Source organism: Molothrus ater, chromosome 1 (genome assembly GCF_012460135.2).
Source record: "Molothrus ater isolate BHLD 08-10-18 breed brown headed cowbird chromosome 1, BPBGC_Mater_1.1, whole genome shotgun sequence".
Classification (NCBI taxonomy): Eukaryota; Metazoa; Chordata; class Aves; order Passeriformes; family Icteridae; genus Molothrus; species Molothrus ater.
The window spans coordinates 140,020,202-140,040,802 of NC_050478.2; the positions used below are offsets into that span (position 1 = coordinate 140,020,202).

The following is a 20,601-nucleotide window of genomic DNA, read 5'->3' on the forward strand; positions in this document are numbered from 1 at the left end:
TGTACAGGATCTTCAAGAAACTCAAACCAATGGAAAATAATAGTATCAGAGCAGCAGCCTCAGTAAGCTTAGCAAAAGTGTTTTCCTATTTATCTAGGATAAAAAAAATCAATATTTAGGAAGGAGGAAAGAAGAGACCACAGGAGAAAGACAAAACTGATACTAATGCATGGGTTATCACCATTCAAGAGACTTCCTCCAAGAGCAGAGTCCTCCCTACTGGCACCATGTCAACACAGGGCAGAGATGGGAGGAATCTCCAGAGCACCTGTGCTCAAATTTAGCAGGTAGATGTAAGAACAGCAAAGCAGTACACAGCAGGAGAGGAGGGAAAAGCAATGCAGGAGGAGTCCCAAGCAGAAGGTGGTAGAGCTCAAGGGTTTTTAAAATGGCTGAAGGCTCAATGATCAAATGTGCTTTCATGATGTATTTAAGGGGCTTTATTTGCAACTTAGTAACTCACCCACCTGTTGTTGTTTTTAATAAATAGTATTGATTTACATCTACTTTATATTGTCTCAAAAATAGCAACAGTAATCACTAATTTTCTAAAAAATGAGACATAGCTTCCAACAATTTCACATTAAACAGGCAGTAGATAGCCAGTTTCCTTGCCCTGTGTCAGCAATAGTTAAAGAATTGTGACTGGTACCTCCTTGCTTCTTGAGTGCTGTTAAAAGAACAAACACAGATTGTTATTAAAACTGATTCATAAACTTTCTCATCTCCCATCCCTTGTCAAATACTTTGGAGGTATAGTAGGAGATGATTTGCTTGCCATACTGCTGCAGTGAAGTCTGCACTTGAAATAATCTGTTCTACTCCAGACAGAAGACTTGTGCAGAAATCATGCATGGCATTATTGGCTTCAAAATATATTTCAAAATTTAACATCTGAAAATTGCTGTCACATCAGTTGACCTGCGCAAGATTTGAACCTATGTGACAAGTATACTTAACATTTTTTAAAAACTTTTCTCTGGGAGTAAAGCCATTAAAATTAATTCTTACTATGTTGTTTTCTCAATTACTTATACTCTAAGCAAAATTTGTGCCAGAACTTACTAGAACTTAGTTACAAATTCTATTTTTGTAGGCAGGAAAGATCTAGTCACATGCCCCCTCCTCCCCTTCCCATTCCCTTACAACTGACACTTCCTGGGCTGTCCCTGCATGAACAGGAAACAAGTGTCGTGTGCAAAATGCGCCGATGTCACTCACCTGTCATAAGGTAAGAAATCCATACAACCCACAAATCAGGGATAATAGCACCCACACAACAGAACCTGGAAAAAACATTCACTGAAGCATTGGGCTGGATGAAGCACCTGGACCCCAACCCCCTCCCATCACTTTCCAGCAGACATTGAACTTTTTCATTAAAGCACTGTTGCCTTCTACTGCACATATACCATTCATGCTTCACCAGGGGAATTACAGAGTAAACACACACAGAAAGTGTGCAAAAAATGGAGTTTGAAAATTGCTTGTAACTGAACTGAGAATTTTCACACTAGCTTTATTAGCAGAAGACACAATTTTTCTTCTCAATTACACTAACTATGCAACGACTATAAGATGTGAGGATCCCTATCTCTAGTAAGTATAAGAATTTCTGCTAGAAATACAAATTTACCAATACAAGTAAATTACTAAGATGCTCCCTTACATTCGCATCAACCCTTTGTAGGCTGCACCACTCCTGTGTAGTGATGCCACCTGCTGGCAGTCAATGCAGTGTCAAGTGTAAATGGGAGCATAGGAAGCTGCAAGTGACAAAGTGACAAAAAATTCACTTTCAGTGTTCAGCTGCATAACCCACCAGGAGCACATTTGGAGTTGCAGGTCATCAATAATAAGTTATTTTCTTCCACACAGTATGATCTCCCATGGAGAACTTTCAAGTGTTTACAAATACTTTCATAAAAGAGCAAAAGCAGACTTTTTCATCAGGCAGGAAACAAAAGGTTCTTTAAAACTGTTTAATTACATGTTTCAGGTAAGCACAGACAATACAGGTAGACTTCTCACCACTCAATATTTACATTCTTTTCTCTAGGCTTGAGCTGTTCATTTAGAGTGTTTTTCAATCAACATCCCTGTCAATCACTTGCTGCAAAGAAGGGTGCTGGAAAAGAACTATTGCAGGAAACATTCCATCAAGGCATGATTTTCTGTAGGGCTTTTCTTCTTTAAGAACTACGTACTAGTAGTTCAAGATATTTTGGGAAAATCCTGGCTTCCAAGATGACCTGAAGAATGCATTGAAACCAAGCAGTGAGTTGAAGTCCTATAAATAGTTAAATCAATACCAATATGTATCTTGTGGAGCTGAAATTCTCTTTTCACTGGCACTGCCATTGCTGTGTGGCTTCTGTTAGGACAGTTTTACACCAATTTTGTTTTGTTCCTTTTTCATTAGCCTTTGTGCCTCTTTCTCCATTTTCTTTCGCTGTTGTTCTGCTGCTCTTTTTTCCCTTTCTGCTATCTTCTGTTGTCTGTAATTAAAGAAAACATGAATTGCTAAATAATACACAATTTTCAGCATGGTCATACCTTAAGTTCCTGTCAATACATAGGTTATTATAACTAATAAAAACAGAGCATCAGCCTATTGTCATTAGGCTCAGAACAGTCCTTCTTTTACTGTGCTGAAGTCCTTTTTTTGGATTAATCTAGAATTGTAGAATATTCTGAGTTGGAACCCACAAGGATCATCAAAGTCCAACTCCTGGCCTACACAGGACCATCCCCATGAATCACATCATATGCCTCAGAGTATTCTTCAAATAATTCTGGCAGGCTTGGTGCTGTGACCACATCCCTGACCAGCCTGTTCCAGTGATCACACTCCAGGTGAAGAACTTTTTCATAATATCCAACCCAATCCAATCTAGTTTTAGGCAGTAATATTTGTTCAATTATTCATCAATTTAAAAGCCACTAGCTTCTCAAAGATTCAGAGTAAATGAATCAGTGAGAGTACATGACAGTTGTAAGGCCTAGAGGAAAAACTAAAAATCTATGTAATACTTTCAGCAGCAGCTCAAAAGTTTTGAGTTTTTGCTGGTTTAGGGATATTTTTGAGTTTGTCACCCGTTACTGTACATTTTACCTGACAGCTGACAGAGCTGTCAATCCAGCAATATGCAGAGTAATAATATTTGCCACATTACAGTGGCAGATTTTTATATTTCCCACATATCTGAACTGATGCAAAAAGGAAGAGGCACTGTGCTTCTTCACCAGCCAATATACAGAGACAGTAAAGTTCCAAAAAGCCACATGTTATTAATGCTGCTGTTCACGAGCAGTTCTGAAGGGAGGGATCGTGGCAGCTCCTGTTTCTTTCCCTAGGATGACCCACAGGACATGGAGCTCCTGTGCACAGCAGTGGTTTCATCACACCCTCTACAGTCTAGGAACCTGCACTCAGTTCTGCCCAGAGAGAGACCTTCAACTCGCCTCAGACACAGCAACTGGCCAACAAAAATACAAGTAGCTGTTATAAACTAAAAATGTGTGAGTTCAACTGCTTCCACTGGGATGAAAACTTCGTTGGTAATATTAAGTCTGAAGTTGTAGATAGGGATCTAAAATTTGCAGATGAAACTAAGTTCCAACTAACTCAAGTTAACTGAAAATGCAGTTTTTCATCCACTATACCAATTCACCACTGACTGGAAAATTTCAGTGTATCCCAGCTTAGAACCTGTGGAAAATGGGGAAAAAAGAGACTACAGGAACTTCTCATGCTCTGATAGCCTACTCTTCAGCACTTTCTGCATGCCTTAATTCCAGGGAGCATTTGACTTACTATATGTGCTCATTTCAACTGTTATGCTTGTACATAAACTCACCAGAGAGGCCACAGGACAGTCTTCACTGCTAATTAGAAGGACACAGCCCACTTCTGCATAAGTAATCAACATTCCATTGCTACACAAAAATTATTCTGGTCTTACTAAGCACCCACAGGTACCAGACACAGCAGGCTAAGGGAGACCCTCACTTTTTCTGCACACTCATTTCATTCTCCAAAAGCACCACTGGAGTACAGTCAGCATTAACACTCTGGAACATTAGAGGACTGTCCTCTATTTGGCAGTCTGAAATATTATACAAGCTTCTTTCAAGTGTTACGCTTACACATTAAGTCACCAGAGTGGCCAAAGGATCTTCGGATCATTTTGCAGATCAAGATGCAGACTTCTATCATTAAGAAGAGACTCCATAGCACTTCCTTACTACACTCTGTTGAAAACAGAGTCAGGCCTGACCAGTTTTATGTTAAATATTTTGCTTAAGTTTTATGTTAAATGTCAGATGTTAAAAACACCGGTGATGTCTACTGCAAGAGAAATTAAACCCAGTCGGGATTTCTTTATCAATGTCGCTAAAAATCAGCCAAGACCTGACTCATTTACAGATAAACATTGTTATTTCTGTGTCATGAATAAAACAAAGGTTTTACTTCACCCAGCTGGGATACAGCTCACATAATGACCAGCTGTATATAGAGGTAGCCAGCCACAGCTGGACAAGCGGTAAGCCATACACATCTGGAGTTCTAATCGTATTTAATCTGCTGGAAGTATTTAGACACACATCCCTTCTATAACAACTGCAGTTTGATATTTTAGTGAGGCCAAAAAGAAATCCTATGAGAAGTAACCATTTGAGTTGAACTCTTTCAACAGTAAAGATGGTAGGCTGAAATCTTTAGGATAGGTTCAACCAAGTATCATGACACTTTGAAAAATTAAAGCTTTTGGGAAACCCCACTGCTATCACCATGTAAAAGATTGCTCTTCCTAAGTATTCTAGAGCATGAACCTGACTGTTGGCAAACAATATAACTTAGTCCATCCTGGAAATATTCACTGCACAAATTTTACACTCCAAGAATAAACTGGCATATACATACACCAGGTAATTTAATAGCTAATTCACGTATGACAAACCATCTGTAATGGAATGTGGCAAGGGTTAAGTAAATACAATGCAGCGTCTGCAGGTGCAAAAGTAGCTGCATTGTATTTACTTTACTTTCATTTCTCCATAAAAAAACAAACAAACAAAAAAGAGTATTTTCACTGCACCATAGCTATTAAAGATCTTACTGAGTCTATTGATATTCTTTACAGGAAAAAGTACTATCTATGGAACCAAAACAGCCCAAAAGCACATCTTTCATATCACAAAGCTTGTACTTCAGTACAAAACCGGAAACAGTAATGAAGTTTAAAAAAAAAAACCAGCAAGGTTTTGATCAGAATGTACACACCGATACCAGATAAAGTTTACAAAAATATTTGCATTACAACACTATTTTCACATGTTAAGCTGTTGCAAAGCAAGACTGACAGAGATAATAAATTGAATAAATTCTAATTATGATTAGCACATTGAAAATGAGCTGGTAACTTCCCTGTTGTCTTATTCCACAGATTGAAAATATAAATTTTTCAAAACATTAAAATAAACACTTGATCAGATTCCTCTCTTCTTTTCCCCACAATACCTACTTTCCTTAGAATGATTTTTGACTATATCATGTCTTTATTTCACTAGTGGACCACAGAAGCCATGTGCTTGTAATTAAGTTAGTAGAATTACAACAGCCTAGGAAGCTAAAGCTATCTGAGGCTGGTTACCTGACTATGTAGCAAGCAATAAAGTTTGATACAACTGTAAGTCACTATCAGTTCAAATCATTGTGTATGATTAACTTAAACTTAATTTGCATCTCTTTACTCTCCATACCCCTTAAAGGAAAGGAAAAAGGAACACAAACTGAATGGCTGAAGCATTCACACTAACTCTGTGTGAGACTTTGATTTTACGTTCAGCTAGTTTAGTTAAATTAGAAAAGCCTAGCTCCTACAGGGATTCCAAGAACATACTTATCACTTCACCTTCTACCCTGAACTATTTTTACCTTAAGCTCATGGTTGTGATACTTTTTATAAGGACATCAAGTGGTATTTTACCTAATCAAGTAATGTGATCTGAACATAATAAATTGTTGGGATTGGTGGGGGGCCATTTTTTTAGCACCTGCATGTGCATGTGTTAATGTGTTGTTCCAGTGTTCCAGTGATTTTCAGATGTCCTCTACTATCTCATTTATTAAATTAATTAGATCCAAAATGTCTTCTGGTGAGTACTAGTTACACAGAGATTAGATGCATAAAAATAATTTGTCTTAAGAGGAGTTTAACAATTCTTGGCACTTACCAGGAAGGTGTCAAATAAACAAATGTGATTCTTTTACATGTGAAAACTTTACATAGTGTTATATTAATTTCAGTTACCTAAGAACTTCTTCTGCCTGCCAAGCAGCATCTTCCTCTTCTTCCCAGGCATTTGTATTTTCTTGCCAAGTATCCAGGTCTCCCAGTTCAGGCTAAAACAAAGAGAATTTCTAAGCACATGGAAAATTAAATAAAACACTGGTGTGCGACTGCCAGAGTAGCTCCTGGATGACAGCAAAGTTTCCTTAACGTATTTTTAACATTAATGCTTCAGACTTACAGAAATATTTGAGATATGGCAGTGCTTCTCATCTTATGGTCCATGCTTTTTTTCCTGCTATAATAATACTGAGTTTTTTCAGTTGTCAAGGGGTTTTTTGGACAAAGACAGGAAGGAAATAGTGGAGTGCATTTTTAGCAAGAGGAAGATAGATTGAGCAGATTAAATGAGTAGATAATGCAAAAGATTTCTGGCAGTTGCATGGACAAACCAACACGTACATCCACTTGTTTTTATGTCCAGTATCAGCTGAGTGACACTTTTACTAACTAAAAGTCCTTTCCTGAACTATTTTCATAAAGGACAGTGCAAGGAGGTGGTATGACCATTCTGTACTGCTTCCTGCCTGTACCCTTTTGTGCACAATGTTTATCAAAAGAGAAACACTGTTAAAAAAGGCAGAGGGCAAGGGAGGGAGAGCATCTCCTGCTAACTGGCCAGTTCGTTAGGCAACTAGACAATTTTTTCAAAGGATAAGGAGTAAAAATTAGGAGGCTGCTACATTACAATCCCTACACAAAAAGGAAGGGAGAAACAGAAGGGTAAAAATGGGTCCAAAACAATAAAGCAAAGGTAACTTAGAGGTTTTCAAAAAAGCCTTCTACTCTTTTGTTAGTAACTTACTGTGTAAAATCCAAAACTTACAGTTCATTGCTTTAGCAGATTTGCAAGCCCATAAGTATATGGAAGCTTCTGACCTTTTTATCACTGATCTGTCAAATTTCTCAGCAGAACATATTGGACTACTTCATTCTTCACTCAATTTTAAAACAATTTGCATCCCCAACTATTCCAATTACTTCCCACAATGAACATCTTAGGCAGACTATTCCTTCCCTAGAGAATATCATTTAACTGACAAATACAAGATCAATACTTAAAGCATACTTACAGATTGGTGAATAAAAGGAATATCTTGTGTGGCTGCTAATCTGCTAGAGAATCCTGTGTTTCCCTCTGGAATCCCAAAATTTAAAGGCTCTCGTTTTTTAATAACTATCTGAAAATATCAAAAAAAGGAACAAAAAAGTGGTAGATTAAAGCACTGCAGAGATTCCTTTGTGATCATATAACTGTGTGCCCATGAAAGTTCAGCTACACACCTCACTGTGTCTTAAGCCTGGACAGGTTCTTAAAGCAGCACAGCAAAATGAACTTGTAAGTGAAAGATAAATACAAAAGACAAGAACTCCTCCTCCCCCCACTAGCATATTCTTTAGTCACATAGAAACCTGTGACTGTATCAAGACAGAGAATGGGCACAAAGAATCACAAATCAAACAGCCACATCTCCCAGTACTCATAAAAGCTATCAATTATGTGATATATTGCTGGGAGAAATCCTGCTTCTGTGACAGGTCACTTTAAAGTACTACTTTTGAGGACAGTGCTGTCTGCACAGTTGTACTGCACTGTAATGTCAGCTCTCTCACATACTCCAGTATCTGCGCAGTTTCAATAGCTGCAAATTTTCTGTCAACATTAACTAGTAAGCTCTGTACTGGTTTGGCTGAAAAGTAGTGCTTTTCCCAAAAGAGTTGCCAAGATCACATATCCTTTTCACTTGTCTTGACCACAAGTCAGAAACTTTGTTTAGCCTACTTCGAGCCTCTTCTGCTTCCCAATGGGGCAGATCCACAGTTCCACTGCCTGTATGCTTGTATCAATCCAAGAAAGGAAGCAGGACTAGACAATCTTATTGTCTTATTGAGCAATGACAAACTGTTATTTGACTGATGTTCTATTTCCAAATAGATCAGTATAGATGAGCGACAACATGAGCAGACTGTACCTCAAATCTCAGGCTTTATATTGAGACATTCAGTGGAAATAAACACAAATTCATACTGAATGGTGTTAATTTGGCCAAGTTAACAGGGATGTTCTTTACAGTGCCTGCAGTCATCCCTAGAGAGATATTTAATATAAACCCAGTGTTTAGCATGGACTCTTCCTCAGTTTTGTTCTGAACCTGAAGCGCATTCTATGAGACAAAAAAAATGTCAGTAGATATAAAGAAGAAATCTACCTCTCCCTAGCTCTCTTCTACTCCTCAGATTTTGGGACATCAAAATCCTTAGAAGAATTTAGTCCACAAGATACTGCAGATTCTGAATGTACAGAAAGCTGACACCAGGATCACCTCCTGTTTATAGGACCACAGGAAGATTCAGGTTTGAAGGGGCCTCAGGAGGTTTGTAATCCAATCTCCTCCTCAAACCACTGTCACTTTAAGGCTGATGAAAGTACTCAGGGCTTTTCCACGTGGGGCTTAAAAACTTCTAGAGATGGAGGCTGCACAAGTTCTCTGGTAACCTATTCCAGTACTTGTGAGGTTTTCCCAATTGACTCAAAGACCTGCAAGTACCCAGCTGAAAGATTCACAAATAGAAACAAAACCTGCAATCACCAGATTTTAATCAGCATTTATTTACAACCTTGATGCTCCTGTAGAGATGCCCTCCTGTCTTGTCTCCACAGTTAAAATGGATATTTGAAGAACAAGCTATTTTGAAATATCAGTTCTCTAATTCCAGCCTCCCCAATATAACTTGGTGAAACAATTAACCATTGTTTTCTGAAACAGCAGGGCTGCTCCCTCAGACTTCAATAGAGCAAGACATTCAACGTCTTTGTTCAAATAAGGATATGAGCACAAATGACTAGAGAGTTCTCACATTATACTTCCAAGAACTTTTAGAGTATTAAATTATTCATAAGTTTCCAATAACATGAAGACTAAATATGTAAACATCTGATAGCATCACAATTGTTAAGATCTCAAAGGTCTTAACATTAAACATGATAAACTACACACCAACATCTATTCTCATTTACCAACAGCACCTTCTGTAAGTTGCCAATTTACTTGGTTTTATTTTAAAGCAAGGAAAACCCTCCATAAGTATAGTTGAAAATGTAATACTTACTTTTTGAGTTTTTCTTATAGTTGGTGCCATATCTTTGAAATAATCAGGTTCCATTTGTTCCAAAGAATTTTGCTGAGCAGCCACATTACCATTGCCACCTTCAATCTTCACACTTGTAGGTGCATCTTCATCCCATGAAGACCAGTCTTCTACTTCAGGCTGAATATAAGAATATGGTACAAATTAATATTATCTGCAGGTAAAATCTTGTATTTTTATAACTTGCTAAGATATATACTTAATACTGTATCACATATTATTATTGTATCTTTCACATATATCACATTATAAGATATATTTCTTGGATATATACCAATCCAATATTGTAGGACTTCTATAATCACCCTGTTACGGGATTAAGTCACCTACCACTTTAACAATTACCTGCTTAGGAACAGATGAATAATCCACTGTGGTTGGCAAAGTTATTTGGTCTCCACTTAACTTTCGCCCTCTTCCAGACCTGAAAAAAAAATGTAGGATTCCTCCAAGCTCTGAAAACATGAGCACTAAGTTTAAAAAAAAACAAAAAAGGAAGTCTGAGAACAGCACTACTGAAAACAGTCATGGCTAAAACATTCAGTGCTTCCATTACCTTTGTATTAACTACTGTCACTAAAAGTCTGCTAAGCAAAGGAATTTCATCATGAATTGAAAGTTGTTTTCACAAGAATATCAAAGTGCAATTTACTTTTCTAATTGCAGTGAAATAGAGGAGAAATACTTCTAAAAAATAGAAAATGGGCTAAAAATGGGCTGAAAATGGGCTAAAAATGGGCTAACTCATCTGCATAATTTAGTCACAATTTTTGGACTGTCAGTGCTTATGAAGCAAGCAATAACAATCTGTATTTGTGAAAGAAACATTTCTACTGTAAAATGAGAATTTTTTCTATTTGTCTTAAATTTTAAGCTGTGTCTAACAAATAGCTTTCTGAGCTGCTTGATTTGAAGCCCCTCTGAAGCTCTTTTTTCTTCAAAGTCTAAACAGAGGTAATACAAGATTATGCAAGTTAATAGCTTTAATTCAATTCATGCTTCTACTTAAAGAATACCATTTCAATGCATTTCAGCAACCATATAAAATAATTTTGATTGAAAACAACACTAATGCATTGCAAATAAATTATCTAGATATCTACTTCATGACGTACAAAGATCAGAATAATTAAAATATTCTTAGCTGACATTCATTTTATTTTTACACCTTACAACACAACAGAATGCAATTCTTTATGTTTTCCACAAAGAATGTAAGGTTCTATAGCAAAGCAGTCATGAAACTGACCATATGTAGCTTGGGAAATTTAATGTTTTTTTCTTACTGATGAGAATAAACTGGGAAACTTCAATTTCTAGTTTCTATCCATTAGTTTTAGTATTAGAGAACATACTACCAACTGACTAGCTGAATTGCTTGTAATATGACCTCTACTATATGCTGGTGAGTGACTAGATATATTTTTTCTACTCTAGACCAATATTCCTCCTTAGACAAGGGCAGGTGCTATAATCAAATTTTCAAGTTTTATATAATTAACTCTACTCGCTTTATAAACTGTTCCTTCAAGTTTGAAAAGCAACAGATTTTAGGGGTAAAGGAAAGTGAAAACACTGTTCCCTCAAACACATTAGAGAGCTTCTGGTTGACAAGATTTACTTGACATCTCTAAAGGAAATCCAAGCTTGGAAACAACCTCCTTCAGACCTCTACAGCATACACATCCTTAATACTATTTACATTTAATACTATTACAAGCCATCACTTCTGCACTGACTTTCTCTATATGATTTATGAGACAAGCAAGTGGCTGGTAACAACATTAATCAAGTCAAAATGGTAACAGGGCTGGAGTAGGAGGAAAGAGCTTTTGTCACACAACATCAGAATGAATATAGTACACAGAGCAGCACCAAGGAAGGCTACAGATCTCCACTTCCTCTAGGAAGGGAACAAGATGCTTATAGGAACAGCTGCTCCACAGCCACCATTAAATACTGATCACTGCTCTGAATGCCAAATGCCTCAAAAATGACTGGATTTGTTTCTCCTTACTAATAAGTAGTATTCAGATTTCTCAGTTGGAGATAATTAGAGATTTTAAACGGAAGGAAGTTTCATGTCTTCTTATACTTACACATTTTATTTCCTGAAAAATGGATTCAGGCAGTCTGTTGTTTATCAAGAAGAGCTTGAACTAAAGAAAGGACTAGTACTATTTGTAAGCTCTATGCTGCCTAAAAAGTTGCACAATCTCTACAGGCACTTGTTCAAATGAAAACCTAATGTAAACTATGTAATCTAAGTAAGTCTAGCTCATATCCATTGAATTAAAATGCACATTTAATTAAATCACTTTTGCTGATAATTAGGCATAGTTGTATCGAGGGGTGCATTACAGGAAAACAAAATTTATCAAACTACACTTTGCTGATGACAGTGAACAGAAGAAACATCTGTAGTTAGTGGTCTGAATTAATGTGATCCAGTGACTTGCTTATGTGAAAGACTTAATTTTCATTTCTTCATCTAATTGTTATTAAGCAAATAAAGGGTTTTCTACTTAATGTACTCTGAAACAGTTTCTCAGCTGTTCATTTCAAGGTAATATGTCATTTAGAAGTTGGAAAAAAGAATGAAAATACTGTCACTACACTTAGAAAACAATTATCTGCTATAAAAAATATAATTAGAGAAATGAAGGATCCACATAATACAGAAGTTATGATCAACTCTGTTTTGACTTCTTTCAGCATCTGAACAGCAAGTATTCCTAATTTAATTTGGAATTCAAATCACAGAACTAAGGTTGACATGTATATAATTGTATGCAGCATTAAAATGTATCTTTTTAATGCTTCACTATATCTGTAAGTGAATTTACCAACAACTCAAGAGCTTCCTCTTGTTCTTGGAATAAGTAAAGGTGAAGAGGAAATAAACAGTTATTTTGTGTCTACCACATATTCTGCATGCACTTTAATCCTCACTGGGAAAGTAGTTGTCATCATACAAAAAAAGAGAATACATTTCTCTAGATTGGTATTTGTTTATGTAAACAACATGCTGCAGAAGTGGCAGGAAGCGCAGCAGTTCATATGACAGCACAGTGCCAAGAATCGCCTCAGGTACTCTACTACTTTATCATTGAACTCTACTACTCCACATTAACTCTTGGGGATTTTTAGATTGCTTCAAAGTACTACACTGCAGCATTCATGAGTCTGCAACTCAAAAGAACACCACATATGACTTAAAAGAGTGTAAAAAAAAAACCATTCTTCATCATTAAAAAGAAAAAAAAAGCCGTTCCCTTGAACTTCAATCACGGTCCTCCAAAGTTCTGAAAGAATCTTCAATAGGCAGAAGAATGTGAAGTCTCAGGCAACTGTTTTTGACAAACAGGATGAGAATTGCCTACATTAGTAATGACAGCCGACTGACTGATGACAAAGTGGATGCTCCCATTAACAGAATCTCTTGAAACACAAAGTATCCCTTGCTAAGTACTTTCCAAAAATGTGTAGCACAGCTTTTCTTCAAGTTTGACATGGAATACTTTTAAAAGCCATTTTAAAACTCTGTCATAGCTGTTTACAAAACCTTATTCAGCTACCATACAACAAAATACACTCACAAATACACTACACAGACTTTTGGAACTCTGAACAAATAGCAAATGAAAGAATTCACTTGATTTAGTTTTCATCTGTATTGACTGTTTTGCAATTAGTAAAATCAGAGCTGGTAAAAGTGGTGGCTGGGTGCTGGGGGAAGGGCAGAAGTGTAAAACCCTGTAATTCAAAAACTGAAAAAAAAAGGTAACCAAATTAAATAAGACTTGTTTACCTGCATATTAACTTTTTAATGAAAGAAAGCACTGCTGCCAGGCAAGTACAGACTTTAAAGAGTCGAAACTGTGTTATGGCCATGGTAAGAAACCCTTCCTGCAAAAGAAAAAAAGTTAGATGCAGAGGATTATACAACTTTATACAGTACTTAAAGCCAATTGCCTTAGCTGCTACTAAGCTAGGAGCAGTCAGTGAAACTGTATTAATGCAAGGAAAGAGAGCAGGTACTCGGGGCAAAGATGTTAGCTGCCTACTATCAGGATATTTCACTGATGTAAGTAATACAAGTATCTAATACATATGACCTTTAAAGAAACAGCACAAAGTCACAGGTAGAGTCAAAGTTAAAGACACTCCTAAAGGGGAAGCGTAGGCAACCATCTGCAGTGCCTGTGCAGCTGATCTGTTTCAGACACTACCAGTGGCACTGAACAGTGGCAATGCAAAACAGAGTACTGATCAGAGAGAAGCTCTTGCTTGCTTGAGCATATCAAGCATATACAAATTATAGATTTAGTCATTAGGTGAAATTCCAAAATTAGCTGTTTAAATTTACCTTCCATTTTGATGGAAATGTATGATGAGAACACTGCTTATTTTAGAACTAGTCTCACTGAAAAATCATCATCAAAAAAAGAGTGTTCATCCTGTGTGAACTACTGCACCAGCTAACCCACAGAGCTACTGATATTTCTCTGCCTGACAGGATCATGATAGCAAACACAGAAAAGAAAAAATTCATCTTTGGCTGAAGCCACTCCTGTTTGTAGCTATTTTTTCAGTGACAATTTGATAATCTAGAGAATTTATATTTATCACATCACATCATTCCAACATACCACCTTGAATAGCTACAGACTGACTCAGAAAAATCTGCTGGAATTCAAGTATCTCTTTTCTCTCCTACAGGTGAACATTTCAGAGTAAAGAATAAGAGGTTAGGCTTCAGAAATAGCTTTGCATTATAAACATCTACACTTGTAACAACATATTCTGTGGCAAGTTTAACATACCTTCTGGTGAGAAGAGAAGGCAGCCCTGTGACATTTTCCTCAGGCCATGAGTATTCCATGGAAGGACAGCTTGATTTCAAATATGCTATGGCATTTAAATCACTTTTTATATTCCAGGCTTTAAGTTAGGAAGAGTCAGGAAGGTGGATCATTAGGTAGGCTGCTCCAATACTGTCCTGAGGATTTTATTAAAAAGGTACACAATGGGATTTGTGAGCTTCAAGGAGCATAGATGTATTTTTATTGGTGCTCATTTGCTAGATAACATAACTATTATTAAACACTGTAGAAATATAGTACTGGAAATAGTGCTTTACATGTAGTTCAGGACAGGACTTTCTGCTACTGAAAAATCATATGGGAGCTGATAAACAGGCCCTTTTACTACAAAATGAAAGGCTTAAGTTAGTAGTAACCAACAAATTACAGACTGCACTACCAAGCTGTAGCTCAGGAGAAAGGCTTCATAGGACACCTATCACCTCTACTTCAATATTTGTGTTATCGTATTTCATTTCATGGGAGGCTTAAAAATGTAGAGAACTTTATACAAGGTTGGATTGGCTCTTTATCTAACAGAATTAGAAAGCAGTTAGTTCCCACAAAGAAGCAAGAACAGACATTGTCCGATATATTTAGCTTTTAGTTTAAAAGACTGGACCATTATTTCATATTATGCTCAAGCACTTCCTTACCTTTTAGTATGAGCAATGTTAATAATATGTAGGTTACAGAAGAATGCATCAGTCAATAATTTGAATGATTAGGAAATAATGGAAGTTAGTGAAAGAGTGAACAGTAATGGGATGGAAAGTTCTCTATCCTAAAGGTAGAAATTATTGCAAACTAACACTGAATTGGTGAAAGAAAATGTTATTTTTAGGAAAGGCAGCTAGAAGTTATCTGCCTGGGATGTGAGGCATGAATAGCATGTGACCTGCTGAAATTATTATAAAGGTACATCTTTTCTGAAAGAAAGCATGTTTAGAAGCTCACTCCACTCTACCAGAATTCATTCTTTCATCAGCTTGGGGGGCAGGAGGGAAGGAGCAGAACAGTACTCAATATTAGCAAGAGTAAAGCTCTTTTCCTCATTCAGCCTATCTAACTGCTACACTGGACAGTACAGACAGACCCTAAATTTAAAAAACTCCTAACTACTGACTGAGAAGATTGTTTTAGGAAGCCACCAAAAACCTTTGCAGACTCAGTATTATTTATGCCTAAAGTCAAGGAACTAGGAAGATTACTCAAACCAGAAAACTAAAACTAGAACAAAAAAAACTAAAACCAAAACAATGTTCAAGTGTTTCAGTTACCAATACATATATTTATATGTGTACATATAAATTAACCCAGTTTTCAACTCACCATTTTTTCATACATTGAATTGTATACTGTATTGAGTTTTCAATATAAAGTTAAACAATTGAAAAAAAGCATAATCCACAAGAACTCTGGCTTGCAGAGTCAGTGGACTTGTGAAGTCCACAAGAACTAATCACCAAAAGTTAATCCATTTCCCAGGTCATTCCCATGTAAGAATGACTGTATTTCCAGTATCACCAGTACGCCCATTTGACAGAGTTCAACATCTATCATTATGCCCATGACAATCAGATAACTTGCATTTCTTCACTTTCCATGTGTCAGGCAAAGATTTCAGAGTTACAATGAGACACATGGCCAGTTAACATATTTGTGATAGAGATTTCATTTCAGCTGAGCTAGAACTACGCCCTTCAAAGGCTGGACTTGAGGACCTTGGAGGTCTCTTCCAACCTTAGTGTTTGTGATTTAAGATCATAAGTACTGTTTTGCCCACCTCTTTTCTGAGCACTGTTTGCAGTCTTCCCAGTTAAGCTCCCTACACTACAAACTGTCAGATGCACAACCAGAGTTTTGTCAACAATATGCTATCGGCCAGCCATAGTAGTGCTAGCAATCATTTACCTTTAAAAAGAACTTTCCTCAATGTATCTGCTTTTTATACTGCTATTTATGATATGAAGCCAGATGTATGTATTTATTTAATTATTATTATTTTTTATAAATTAATTTAAAACACAATCTTGAACCAATTATTGTCCCAAGGTAAGGAAAAGTCAAACATTTTCCCCTTTGTCTGAAACAGCACTTGAAATGTGAGCATTGTTGCTCCAAAAACAGCACTACCTGAAAAGTTAAAGGTGTGCTAAAGGTTTTGAGTTTTGTTTGGTGCCTTTTGGGATTGGGTTCTTTTGTGCTTGGTAGTTTTTTTATGTTAATTAAATTTCTCAAGGTAAACCATTTTATATTTGGAAGTAGTTGGATGAATACAGATGTACACAGAACCCAAATTTTCCTCAGTTCACCACAAACTTAATTCACACAATACCATTATACTAAACTGAACTGAAAAAACTTTTTCATCCTCTTCTTGTCCATCTTTCTCAGTCATTGGAAAGAAGCACAGCCATATACCTTCTCTCTCTCCTGGGAAAAATACTGAACAGTGTAATGCTAAATGGCAGGCCACAACAGTCTTTCTTTTCTTAAGCCTTTCCTTGATAAACAATCCCAAAAGGAACCATAAGTGTATCAACAATCAATTATAACACAGGATGACAGACACATAACACAAAGTTGCAGTGCTACATCAAGAATCCTAAAACATTTCTTAACAGATAGAGGCAAATGTGAAATACTGGATTAAAATTCAGAAAATCTGGTAAGGGTTGTCTGCCAGCCTGATACATCCTTCTGTGTATCACACCTCATGCCTCCACTTTCCATTTATAAAACAGGATAGATTTCCTTCTCCCACTACTGGAATTGCTTTGTTACATTTATGAGACTTAGGGTCAACTGAACTTCCATTACAACAGATATAAAAAAGCAAATAAATCAAGACATGAATCCTAATCAATTTAATACTCATGGTCAACTCAGCAATTCTGTAACAGACACCAAATTTAGCTGGAGTTTGACTTGTGCATCTCATACTGTCTTCCACTGGTAAAAAGTCACAACAGGTGTTCACATGGAACATGAGCCCAGAAAAGACTAAAAGACAACAGCCACGAGATGTTATACATTTTAGAACCAAGTCAGAAGAATGAGGAAACTCAAACATTATAGGGACCCATAAAGGAAACAGAATGAAGGGAGGCAAAGTTCAGAATTTTATTGAACATTTTTACTTCGCTTACAGCTTGCAACAGCGGCCTCATTAGAACTCCTGGCACCTCTAACTTCACTGAATGTAGCCAGCATAGTCCACCCTCAGGTGGACTGGTTAATCAACTATGGTGCAGTAACTGTTTATCACTGTACAATAAGCACACTGGCACCTGGAGAAACACTTCCTCTTTCATATCTAACTGTACACACAAATACCACTTAAACAGGATTTCTACAGACAGAGGCAATTCTAAAATAAAGTCACTTTGGGGCACTAAAATTATTTCAGAAACTTGTTTCCTCCTAGAGAACTCATCTTTTACTGCCACATCAGCTTTCTTTCGTATCAGCTCACTTGTAACTCTGGAATGTAAACACGAACACACCTTGGAATCAGTGATTTTAGCCCACAGCCAGATAAATAACCAGACGATGATGCTTAAAATAACTTGTCTGAAACTGAAAGGCTCTCCTCCAATTTACCTAAGGAGATATCAAAAACGCTCCACCCTCCTAAAGCAAAACAAGTTGTTCATTTCCTAGTACTAAAGACTAACATGGCCTTGAGTGTTTACATTTGTTAGCACCAAAAATCCATACTGGTTCAGTAGTGCTTTTGTGTTGTTACTAGAACAGCTGACAATACCCTAGCAAAGTTTCAGTGGTAAGGAGAGAATTTTTTAAAAGGGGATCCTGTATGAAGTTCTGGTAGAATGGCCACATCAGAGATCAGAAGTAGGTTTGTAGGGAGATGGAATTTTATTAAGATTAGTAGATAGAGATAAAAAACCTGTTTTCAAACACATAAACCCTCCTCCAAATCATGCATGTTACAAGATGTATAAAGACACTTTAAATTTTAGAAAGACAATGCAATGATTCAAGAACTGCTTTCAATCAGGTACTGAAAGACAAAACCAGCACTTCCTGCATTTCAAAGACAGCAACCATCACTCTGTAGCCTACTCAGAGGTTCCACTGCTCTCTTTGGTTGATTTGTTTGGTCTCTTGGTTCTTTCATCACTTTACACAGAAACAATATTGGGAACACATGTGTGGAGGGAAAAAAAATCCTGTCTTGACCACTGAGTTTGATAAATAGATAAATTAAGTAGCAGCATGACTGAACCCTAAAGCCATGCTATTATGGCATTAGGGAGAGAAGCAGAATGAAAAGGGAAGCTCAGGAGGCATCTCCTCTATCTATTTGTAGGTAAGTGATTGTGGGATGTTTGTAAAGGTACTGTAGTTTCAACACTAGTGTTCCAACTTTCAGTGCAAATACCCTAACTAGGCAGTTGAAGTGGCTGGGACAGAAGACATCTCACTCACATTAATCATAGGCAGAATAAAGTCATCCAAGACACTCAAATCCAGAAAGAGATACTATTGAAAGCTGCAAAAGATACCAAAAGTTAAGACAGAATGTCTGTCTCTCTAAATAAAGGCAGCAAAAGTTGGTGACTGCTGGCAATTCCTGAGTTATTTCTAGACACTAAATACTCTGATATACAACACACAGGGTTTCAACTCTTTTTTAAACGTGTTAGTCCCAGAGTCATAAAACTTCTGCAGTAATACCACCACATCTCACCCCTTCCTCTCCAAGAAACTGAATATAGCTACAACCTCACTAATGTGAACTCCTGAAGCTTTATGTATTGAATTACAATAAATTCTACTCTTCAAGGCAATATTAGTTAAGATAGAAAGTTTATGTCTACCATTATTCTTTGACAATTCCTTACCTCTATATGCCACTGCCTTGTGAAAACCAGCATACAGAACACAGCTTGAGGTAGCCACAATATTGTGAGACCACACTATAACTTCATTCACTTCATAACTTTGCAACAAGTCTTTTACATAATGCCCTAATTCACGTAACTCACTTCACAAAACTGAAGTTCTCAGACACAGAACCAGAGTTTAAGAGACCCCAGTTCTGTTCCACTCCTTATTGCCATCCTGGACCTAAATTTTCTGTAACTACGTGCAATGCCAGAAACAACAAATTAACACACTCATTGTTACTACTACAAAATCATCTTGCCATGCTTGTCTTGACGAGTACCAGCTATTTACAAACGACACTACAAGACGGTCTAAAGAAGTCTCTGCAGTGCACATGTGTATTTCCACAGAAATAAAGCTCCCCAGAAATATAGCTCCACAGAGCTATAAAGCAGCAAGCTGTGCCATTTTTCATTAGAGATGCAACTCAGGCACTTACACTGTGAATTTATGACCAAATAGCAGTGCCCTACCATTCTACTGACCAGCCGAGTCTTGAATATTATTAGAGACAGCACTGAAACCAAATAGTAGCACTTAATTTTTCTGTGAGTTGATAGAGATTCTGAAGTATTTAAAAGCATGCTAAGGAATTTTCACTCTTTGTATTATTAAATTTGCTCGTCAGAGTAAACAGTAGGTAGCCCCAAGCAATGCTGTCCCACCACGAGTTCTGACAGGCTGCGCACCCTCGCCCTTTCCCACAGGGTGCGAAGCCGCTCAGTTCCCAAACGCTGCCTGTCTACCACATCATGTTCTTCGTAGCTCATGAGATCCCCCCACTTCGCCCGGAAGAGGCCCCACCGGTCGGGCAGAGGCCGCGGGCCTGGCGCTCCCGGGCCGGCCAGGCAGCCCGCCGCTGGGCGAGGCCCGCGGGGCCGGGGCGCCCCGAGCACAGGGCAGAGCGGGGCGGCGGCGCTGCTGCGGGACAACCGCGCGGGCAGCTCTGCCCCGGGAGGGAAGGCGCCGAGACCGGGCCCCTGCCCAGCAAGGCGGAAGCGGCACTCGGCAGCGTAGGAACCGACCCTTCCCGCTCACCTGCCCCGGGGGGGAGGCCTCGCCAGGGGTCGCGGGGCTCCAGGGGCCGAGGCGGCCGCTCCCGCAGCCTGCGGCCGCCCCTCATCCAGAGCCGGCCCGCGCTGCTCCGCCGCCACCTCGCGCGCCGCCATCTCGGCCCCGTCACCCGGAAACACGCCCGCCCCTTCCGGCCACACCGCCTCCCGTGCGCTCCGCTCCGGCAGCGCCGCTCGGGCCGCGGGCGCCCCGGGCCGTCCGAGCGCCTGGGGCACAGCCGTGCCGGGCTGCCCGCGCCC

General features: G+C 38.2%; 1 protein-coding gene across 1 annotated transcript; it reads right to left on the minus strand.

Moving 5' to 3' along the window:
* Nucleotides 1-1,968: 1,968 nt before the first annotated feature.
* Nucleotides 1,969-20,412, minus strand: EBAG9 (estrogen receptor binding site associated antigen 9). The gene is made up of 8 exons (XM_036404374.2): nt 20,327-20,412; nt 14,333-14,508; nt 13,318-13,415; nt 9,852-9,930; nt 9,468-9,626; nt 7,430-7,537; nt 6,318-6,409; nt 1,969-2,498 (listed from the first exon to the last, which is right to left on the minus strand). The coding sequence occupies exons 3-8, from the start codon at nt 13,398-13,400 to the stop codon at nt 2,378-2,380; spliced, it is 642 nt and encodes a 213-aa protein (XP_036260267.1). The 5' UTR covers nt 13,401-13,415; nt 14,333-14,508; nt 20,327-20,412; the 3' UTR covers nt 1,969-2,377.
* Between the last annotated feature and the right edge of the window lie 189 nt (nt 20,413-20,601).

Bases quoted from the DNA above. Each gene is read 5' to 3' on its own strand.
- EBAG9 (XM_036404374.2), bottom strand. From the start codon at position 13,400: ATGGCCATAACACAGTTTCGACTCTTTAAAGTCTGTACTTGCCTGGCA. The intron at 9,931-13,317 runs GTAAACAAGTCT...TTTTTTTTTCAG, and splicing joins ATTAAAAAGTTAATATGCAG to GTCTGGAAGAGGGCGAAAGT. The intron at 7,538-9,467 runs GTAAGTATTACA...TGATATTTTCAG, and splicing joins CTATAAGAAAAACTCAAAAA to ATAGTTATTAAAAAACGAGA.